This window comes from Halyomorpha halys, unplaced genomic scaffold (assembly GCF_000696795.3).
Source record: "Halyomorpha halys isolate HHAL.00 unplaced genomic scaffold, Hhal_1.1 Scaffold1196.1, whole genome shotgun sequence".
Taxonomy (NCBI): domain Eukaryota; kingdom Metazoa; phylum Arthropoda; class Insecta; order Hemiptera; family Pentatomidae; genus Halyomorpha; species Halyomorpha halys.
In genome coordinates this window covers 435,787-446,202 of record NW_027110542.1, presented here as the reverse complement: position 1 = coordinate 446,202, position 10,416 = coordinate 435,787, and the positions used below count along the sequence as shown (strand labels likewise).

General features: G+C 27.5%; 1 protein-coding gene across 6 annotated transcripts in view; it reads right to left on the bottom strand.

Annotated features, from left to right (window-relative positions):
* Positions 1 to 10,416, bottom strand: part of LOC106688756 (early estrogen-induced gene 1 protein) — a 120,171-nt gene that overhangs the window by 5,088 nt on the left and 104,667 nt on the right. Inside the window, exons 6-8 of one of the 6 annotated variants that reach the window (XM_014433366.3) lie at positions 8,729 to 8,947; positions 6,246 to 6,356; positions 1,605 to 1,715 (exon numbers count right to left, since the gene is read on the bottom strand). In XM_014433366.3, the coding sequence (XP_014288852.1) occupies positions 1,605 to 1,715; positions 6,246 to 6,356; positions 8,729 to 8,947 (441 nt within the window). The remainder of the gene's footprint in view (positions 1 to 1,604; positions 1,716 to 6,245; positions 6,357 to 8,728; positions 8,948 to 10,416) is intronic. The other 5 variants (XM_014433368.3, XM_014433370.2, XM_014433367.3 and 2 more) reach the window with 5 other exon arrangements.

Below are 10,416 nucleotides of genomic sequence, written 5' to 3'. Positions count from 1 at the left end.
TATATATATGATGTGTGATTTGAGACTGATAAATTGTAAAAGTTATACATTTGAAGCTCATTGATTTTATTCATTATCCAGAAGTCGGTAAAATTTGTTATGGAATTAAATTATTGTTAGCATAAGTAAAATAATAATAAAGGCTCTTATATTCAGGAGTTAAAAATGTTGAGAAGAGTTTAGTAGATCCTAAAAAGATTACACATCTTCTATCAAGTTGGGTCTCCTGAAACCATTTGTCCAAGCATTATCTAAAGGAGAGTGCTGTAAATATCTTGAGGCTTGGCAAAAGAAAACTTCTGAATCCAAAATGAAAAATAAGGGAAGGAAAGTTTGGAAGTCTCTCAGCGTCAGCTAAGACCTTTGTTCGAAAGTACAAATTGTTGGGCTGCAACATGAGAGTACAAGTTCATTCCCTTCACCCACATCTTTTTTTAATTTTTTTTTTTTTTATAAAAATCTCGGAGCTCTGAATAAGGAATAAGGAGCTCATTGAGGCATTAAAGAATTGGAATGAATACATCAAAGATGATAGAATGTCAACATAATGGGAGCCTACTTGAGTGTTATGAAGAGAAAATTCTCCAGTTCACAACAAGAAAAGTCATTAGAAGTAATGAGAGAAAGAGAAAATATGTCTACATATGTCTGCACTGGAAGAATAATGGCACAATTAGAAAATTTTGTGAAATCGACTTTACTGTCTTGGAAGGCTCAAAAAATGGATTTACTAAATTTTTGAAAATTGATATAGTTCTACTAACAAAATTCCTTCTTTGGCAAATTTTCTTACATAGTAAAATTACCAATATATATAGAGATTATGTATTTGGTTATTTTGCTTAAAATGTATTACCTTATTATACAGATTTAAACTGATTAAAAAAAAAATACTTTTTTTAAATCGGCAAAAAAACTACATAAAAATTAGTTAACTAAACTTCAAAGACTTTGAAAGAATTTTTTGCAGGTCAGCATTATTAGGTAATCAAAATTTTTTAAAGTTTTATCACTTTCAAATTTGAACTATTTGAAATTTAGTTCAGTTACAGAAAAAAATGAAACCTGACACTGTTAATTTTTTTATCTACATATAAGTTAATAAACATTAAGTGAAAACAAAAATGATAGAATGACATTGTAAAAAAACAAAATATGTATCTCATTAAAACATGAAACTAAATAGCGAAATTACATCATATAATTTCAATAAATTCTAGCTGAAGGCAATAAATAAGTAATGATGAAAATGTTACTCACCTATTTAAAAATTAAATCTATTTTATTTTAACTTTTTTAATATGAATATACAATATAATTATATTCAAAAACAAATTCTTATAAATATATAATTAAAAATTTGGTAGTTAGTCACATGCATTGTTTAGTATTTCACAACAGTATAATGTAAAGCTTTATAGGATTTTAAAGCAGATGAATGGATCTAAAGGCTAATATTTCTATCTAGTGTGAATAATTGTTAATAATAAACTATAGATTTGTTAATAAACTAAACTAAATGTTAAAGATACGATAGATCAATATATTAAACAGGAAAGTGGTGAAAGAAATTGAGAATAGGTGATATAAATTAGAAGACATACACATGAACAACCCTCGCAACGGTCGATGATGAAACTTCATCGATTCCTTCGCAAGTTTCATCTCCCGTGACTAGAGAGAGTTTGCAGCTTTCTGAAACCTTCCTCAGCCCCCTATAATCATATGTTATAACCTAATTCAAAATTCAGTCTTCTGGTCTCTTGAATAATGTAGGTTCTATGTAAAATGTTCAGTGTGAGTGTTCCAGTTTGTACTAATACCACAGATGACAAAAAGAATTTAACATTTATGCATATTGTTACATGATATAAGGGGTTTACTTATACTTATACATAAATTATATATCTTACTTAAAACATTTTGTAAACAAAACTTAAGAGCCCAAGAGAAGAAAAAAGTTCAAAAAATTTCACTCCAATTTTTGGTTTCTTGAATGAAAACTAAGTATACTTACTAGTCAAAATTGATGAGTCTGCCAAGTATAGTTAAAGGGAATAAAAAATGGTGGCTGTTTCGAACCGTTAAAAAAAATATTTTTTTATTCAGAGCTTAATATTGTTAAAACTACCTACAAAACTATAAAACCTAATAGAACATCATTTAAAGTAGAGTAAATTTACTAAAATATGAGTCCTAAAATTCAATAGTTTCAGAGATACAGTTTTTTTAAAAGCAACATTCCATAAAAAATGTACTGAAAAATCAGTAGTTAGTGAATTTATTGCAGCAAATCTAAATCTCAAGAATCATGAGATGTTTATTAGCACTCAAAATAAAACTAGTTTAATGTACTATAAAGTAATTTATGATGTTTATCTTCGTAGAGGTAGTAGTTTTCATGATAACAGCTTTATAATGGCTCATATTTTAGTAAATTTACTAAACTTTAAATGATGTCCTGTTAGATTTTCTTGTGTTGTAGGTAGTTTTAAAGATATGGAGCTCCGAATGAAAAATTAAATTTTTTATAACAGCCGCTATGTAGTATTACTCTTAATTATACTGGACAGACTCATCAATTATCTATAGTTTTCTTTAAAGTAATAAAAAATTAAGGTGAAATAACTGATTTTTTTTCTAACAGGCTCTTGTACTATAACCTTTCAAGTTACTTGCAACCATTTCCAAATGATATATGAATCTTCTCATTTTAATTCATGCATAACATTCGTGAATAGTAAGAAAATATATACAAAAATGAAATACAGTGAAACCCTGCCTATCTGTCCGAGGCAGTACAGAGATATTGCCGACTAAGTGGAAGAGCCAGTTAATCTAGAGTGAATAAAAGAATTAGCCTCCAATATTAATTTACTTCATATGTTAGCTAAAAACTAAAATCCAATACTAGACTTAATATATAACTGGTATGTACATATTAATAAACGATACAATGGAATTTATTAGACAAATTTAAAATAATTTTTGAAAAATTGTTTAGATATTTACATGATTTATTTTTAGTATGCAAATAATCTTCTAGTAGTTTTCAATACGGGTCAAAAAGTCGGCTATTTTGTTTTGTTTTATCAAACTTAGTGGATTTCCAATACTTTATTAATTTTCTTTTTATTGTAGATTAAGCAGGATTCTAGCATACTCAAAATTTTCCTACAATTAATAATGTACACAGTATGATGGCCAAGCTCAGTGAGGCAAAGGTCAAGCCTAGTTTGAAATGGTCAAGGCTCGATGCCCACACAATAGAAACATAAAAATTATTTTGAAGCAGTTTTGAAGTGGACGGCAGCCTCTAAGAGTTAGCAAGGAATCAAAAGGTCCATTTGGAGGATTAGTTCCTCTCCCAATATAAGCACCAGTATAAGTGATTAGAAATATACAAATTTGATTTGTGTATGAAATATACAAAAACACATGAAAATGTAGACAGCACAGTTTGTTAAAGTATGAGTATAAAATGTTTTCATCAGAAAAGTTTTACTTTATTTTCTCATTCATAGAATAAATTCTATAATTATTTTTTAAAGATATTTGTAATTGAAAAATAGATTATTTTAAACTCAGATAAAAAGTTGGCATAAAAAAGAAAAAAATAACTGTATATTAAAGGAACATTTTTTCATAGTACATACAGAAATAAAGTTATTTATTGCTTACTTACATTTTTCATAGAACATATAGACATTTATTTATTACTTACAGCAACTTTTTGGACATGTTTCTACAAATATAAATTTCAGAACAATGTAAATAAAATAAAATTCAATTAATTAAAAGGGTTAGCAAGGTTAGAAAAACATAACAATTCAAACACTTGTAAATATTTATATAAATTATATATAAGTATTTTTAATTATTTTACAATATGATCTAACAGAGCAAAAAATCAAACTATTGATTAATTTCATAAAAAAAAAAAAGTTAAAACAGTTATGATGCTTTGCATAAAAGTTAAGAAAAATAATAGCAAGATGGTTCTGGTGCAGTCAAAAAATCTCAAATAATATTTAACTATTTATTTTGAGCCATCATTTCTGCCCATTTTACAGGACTTCATCAGGGCTTATTGAACGGAGGGCGAAATGTTGGCTCACAATAAATAGTTTAATTAATATTTCACCGGCTTTTTAGGCCACACCCAGACCATCTTCCTATCATATGCTACACACGCTCAATCATAATCTTCCAAGTTAAGAATAGTTTCTCACGATTCAGTAAATTTAAACGTTTTTTTTTTTTTATAAAAGTTGTTTTTATAAAATTTGAATTTTTTAAAATTTATTTTATTAAAAAATGAGAAATTTAACCCCTTTGAGTTGAATTAATAAACTATTTACCAACAACTAGCATTTGCTGTAGTCAAAACTATTTTTAAAACAACTTTTATTAGTAGAAATAATGGCTATTTGATATAATGAAGTTTTCAAACTTAATACGGTTAGATTTGAATTTTGTATGTTTTATTTATGTATTAAAAATTAACTTCACTTAAACTCCATGATCATAAAGCTAACATAAATTGTTCACGATTTTAACCTACACTTTGCCTGACAAGACTTGACTTATCATCTCCTTCAAAGTTGAATTATCCAGAATTTACTTAATAATTATGTACTGAACAATAAAATTTCATTAAAAAAAATAAAAAGATGGATACATTATCATTAAGATGTAGTAAGAGATTGAGAGCTCCAATGTTCTTATTAGTTAACAAATTGTTTTCTTTTCCAACAATGAATCAGAACTAGCATAATAAATAAAAATGATACATTTTCTGATAAACAAAATCACATTGACTGATTACCTATTTCTTAAAAAAATAAACAGTTTGGAAGAATCTAAAAAGTTAAAGTAATTGTTAAAAAGAATTGTAATAACGTACAATAAAATAATTTCCATAATAAGATAAAAAAAATAGTTTATGAGTATGTATATGAAAATTAATTGGCTCGAAAATCATGACTTTCTTTTTCTTAAAGAAGTTTCACTAAGCACTAAACCTAACTTACTACATTATCCAAGTTGTCATATCATCATAATAAGTAGAAGAATCATAATTCTTCTAAAAGGTTTTAAATATAAGAATTATTAGTACTCTAACGTATTTAGTAAATTTTTTTGCTTCCTCATTACTATTAAAGGTAGAGCTTTGTAAAGCTTTGTATTTGTCCTCATAATCGAAAATATTCACTCGCATGTTAAGTTTTAGAAATCATGGAATAGATTTGGTCTGTACTCAAATTAGTTCTCAGGCAACATCAATTTAACTGTTGATACCATTTTGATAAAACTTTCAGGGATTGTGCGGATTGGTTCCATATCAATTTTATCAGATTCAGTTCATTATTTTCGCTAATTCAGATGCTTAAATGTCTTAATTTTGAAAACGGCTCATCTGATTAGGCCCAAATTTGGATGACAGTTTGTACTTATTGTAAATTGTACACGAGTATAAATTACATCAGATTCCGCCAATTGATATATTTTTCTTAACAAGCATGTTTAAAACACAGTTTCATTAAATAGTTCATAAAGATATTTTAGCTACTTGTAATACTACAGGAGTTATTGGTAACAACAAAGATTATATTCATTTAGTTTTGGAGATAGGAAAAAAAAACTAACTACCCAGTAGGAAGTTACACTGATCTACTAGGCACTAGCTAGGCAGACGTTTTTTCACACAACACATGGTTCTGATGAGAAGCATGAATTATGATTACTGAAGCATTTTGAGAATTATAAAATATAATCGTTTTGAAAAAATAAAACAATAACTCATGAAGTTAATAGACATGTAGACAGTGTTAATACACAATACAACACAGAATTTATTATTGCTGATGAAACATAAAAAATAAAACAATATTTTAAGTAATTCTTAAAATAGGGAGTTTATCAGATAATGTAATTAAATTGATTATTTAGATAAAATATTAGGGATGGAACCAAATAAAAAAAAATTGATAGCAATAAAACTCAAATATTCTAAATGTTTCATCAAATTAAAAAAATATATATATCTGGGAACAGAAATTGATCTATATCAAAAACTTGATAGTTGATATCAACAAATATGACATCACAAATGGATTGTTTTATGTAAAAAAATAAATAAATAAAGTTAAACAATAAAAAGCAGACAGCTTAAAACACTTAAATCAGCAAAATGCAATTTTGTTAAGAGTTACACGTACATACCGAAACAGGATTTATCTAACCTTAAATGCAGCATTTTACTTATTTTCGAGTGTTTGTAGCATTCTAAATTTACAGTTGGTAACCACATAAAAATCCATTTTGATTCGAGTGTAGAACTTAAAGCGGTTAACCTAAATGATAAAAAAAGAATTATTATTATTGCCTATAATATAAACAATTAAGAGCCAGAAAGAGCTTGGTAATATGACTATTGTAAATTACTTATTATAACGGAAAGTCATAAAGAATCAGTGTTATTATAAAATGAATGACAAAATCAAAACAGAAAAAGTCTGATATCGGAGAGAAGGGGCTAAGTTTATTTTTAATCATTAAAAAAAAATTATTTAGAACCTTATACTTAAACAGACTTCCCAAAATGAAGACGGAAAAGGCTGTCTGCTGAGCCAGCTGTTTTCACAAGAAACGTACGACCTATTCGGCACATAAATATGTGCCAGGAGGAGATTCTAGTATCATCTGTTCTAATGATTCAGAATCACTTCCTCATGCCCTAAATATCACGCCCAGGATTAACAAAAAGACAGAACTTTAAAATGATATAAGTTAAATTGACTAAAAATTTGAAACCAGTTATAACCAATATAATTTACATACTTAAAATTACATTAACATGTTAAGTTTTTAAATTTTAAAGAATTAACCAGCTGAAACTATTTAGCCTCTTTTAAATAACAGAGAACTTTTTCAAGGGCATTTATGTGGTTCACATAGATACCCCTTTCAGCAGAAATGACAATATTTAGTAAATATAACTACTTTTACAATAAATAAAAACATAATAAATAAATGGGAGAAATTTCAATAAAAAATCACAAGATTTTAGTCTGTTTAGTTATAGAAGAAAATAGCTGATCTCATATATACATGAAACAAACCTATGTAAAATAAAAGAAAGCTTGCCTAGTGTCACGATTCAATAATCATGTGTCTGTTTTAATATTTTAAGTAATACCTCTACCTCTACTCATTAAAAAGAACCTTGATTATTATAAATCACTTAAAACACTAAAAATGTTTCGCTACATTTTGTACAAATTTTGTGAGCTTATTTATTATGTAATACATAACCATAACAGTTGGTTATACATGAATCCCATTCATCTATTTTTTCCTGTTTGTTGAACAAGAACACATAATTCTTCCAGCCACACCTTTCATCTCTTTGGATTTACTCAGCTCCATTACCAATTAAGTTTACCTCCCTGATTTTCTTTGACCTTCATTCATAGATCATTTACAAAACAAGACTAAACCATTAAATTGATGTTGAAGAAGTTAAAAATTTTAATTAATTAATAACTTAAAATGAACAAATAATACGAGATAAACTCAATCCCTAAAATTAAAACCTGACAGACCATAAATTTATTCCATTCAACCTCATTGACACGTTAATGGATAAGTATAAAGAATCATAAAAAAAAAGTCTATTTCAAGGTTTAAGACAAACTATATCGCCACAGTGGCAGCAAAATAAAAATAAAATATTATACATCGATCACTTCACTAAGTTGAAAATCATACATGATTCCTTATATGTATACATAAAAAAGTGAAAAGTATTTTATTTTATTTTTGCTTTTACAAATAAAATAAATATTAATTACAAAAAAAAAAAAATTTATACGATACATATTGAATTATGGGTAGAAACATAAATATAAGACCATTGTAGGTAAATAATAAAAATATTATGGAAGAAAGTTTTAAATTTAGGAAATCAAAAGATTTGTGTAATTGGGCGCAACTTATCCTCATCATGGAAATTAAGAAGCTTCTAGAGCTCCAACCTTTATTGGAACAATTGTGTCTTCTTATATGTTATGTTAAAAGACCTCAATGACTGTAATGCACGGAAGGAATTCATAATTTTATAACTCAAGACAAACTGGTAACTGAATGACACTTAGACTTTAAACATAGAATCCAAGGTTCTATAGTTAAGAGTATTCCTATCAATACCTTAAATAGCATTTTAATGATTTTTTTTTTTTTTTTTTTAAAAGAAAGTCAAAAAGGGTATTAAGTAAAAAGGATTTCAATACTCTTTGCAGAAAAAAATATATCTAAAAGATAAATTATAATTAGGTATTTGAAATAAAGAACAGAACTGTGGTTAAAAATAAATACACTTCTTTCATATCCCTTTTTAGAGACAGGTATCAACTTAAAAATCCATTCTTTTTTTTCATTTCATTTTATATCATCAAAGAATTTTAAATACTGCTATATGTCCTCTTAATGTAGGATAAAAAATAAATAGGTGAACATAAATTTTCCACAAAAGGTTGAATATTAAAGAAATAGCAGAAATTAATACTACTGGCATAAGAAATAACTACCACCACCACCATCACCAAAGAACTTGAGAGTTAACCAAGAGAGATAAGACATCATAAACCAAAGAAAGCTGTTATTTGAAGTGGCATTAGACTTCCACCATGCAGAAGACAGTAACTTCAATTATATGTTTATTTACCTCTGTTGTTGCGGTTCCGAGGACACCGGACGCTGTGCTAGTGGGGATAGAGGGACAGGGGAAAGGAGACCAGGAGAAGAGGTTGCCCTGGGAGAAGGGCCTGACCATGGAGGGAAACGGAAACTACTCTTTGGTCTAAGGAGAGGACTGTGCCAAAATTTAGCTGAAGGTGGGGGGGAAGGCGGAGGTCGGGGGGACCACACTGGCCAAGAAGGAGACCTGTCCCAACACAATAATGTTCAAAATATCATAAACATAAAATAATTTTTAAAAAATAAATAAAAAATCAACATAAAACTGGCACTAATTGTTTTCAGGCTTCATGCTTCTTGGTCTGAATTCCAATCAGATACTTTGTTTAGTGGAAAATATGCACACTAATCCTACAATGATATTCAAGATTTATTATTAAGCTATTATAATTTAAGTAAGGTAAAGCTCTTCTTTTAAGAAATTTTTGTCTAACATTGAACATATTAAAGCAAATAGTAACAATAGTCATTTCATCGAACTCAAAGACAATTGATTTATGTAGAATAAATGTCAGTAAGTTAGTGTCTGATGCATCTGAATAAAATTATCGTCGCAGTATCATTACCAACAAGCACTGTCAATAAATTTAGGTTATGCATCAGAAGCTGCAGCATCTTTATCCACTGATTGATTGTAAGGTACCAATCCTTCTCCACGATATCACTTGACCAACCCATAGCAAAACCAATGCTGCAATGACTACATGAGTAATGTCATGAAATCCTTCAACAACCACCTTTTCCTCTGACCTTTCCCCTTTACAACTTTTATCACGAGAGAAACTTACAAAACCAGGGTGATATTGAAAATTCTTTTCAGGGGTTCATTATTTTTAGTAATGTAAATTTTTTCCGGCTGATGAATAAGCTTGTTGAAGATTGGTAAAACTTTATTTGATGGAAATTAGAAATTGAACAATTAAATTTGAATATTATGAAATTTAAAAAAAAAAATCAACATTATTATTTTGATGATAAAAGAAAATGTATATGTTTTATAAGTAAAAAGTTATAATTTATTTTGTAATTATAAATTGAGAAGTAGCAACAATTTATGAATAATTCCTTTGAAATATAGGATTATTAGATATTTTAAATAGTATATTAATGTATTATGTTGATAAATATCATTTATTTAATCAATGGTATGTGAAATGAATATTTTTTAATTAAGTTATAAATTTCAATATTTGAATAACAGAATAATTTTTGTTCAGAGATAGGAACAACGCAGTCTAGATAAAACAAACTCTCATTGCCATACACTAGTAATTAATGATTTATAACAGCACTAAGAACTTGTAAAACATGTTATTTTACGTATAAAAAGTGGATTAAGTTTTTGAAGATTTAAAAACTTATAAACATAATGAGACAGCAAAGTGGTGATTGAAAGGGAAATAAAAACTTTAATTTATTTTGTATTTTGGCCATAACCATTCACTCAAGTGGATCTAGTCAGTTCTTTTTGAGAATTCATACGGGCAAGACCTGTATCACCAGAGAAAATTATTTTAGTTCAAATATTAGTGGAAGTATTTCTTACTAATTATAAAAAAATTAGTAAATGTCAAATGTGATAATTTAGACAATAGAATCAAACAGTGAATTGTTTTAATTGAGATCATGATCGAATAAATGCAATAATGTTTGATA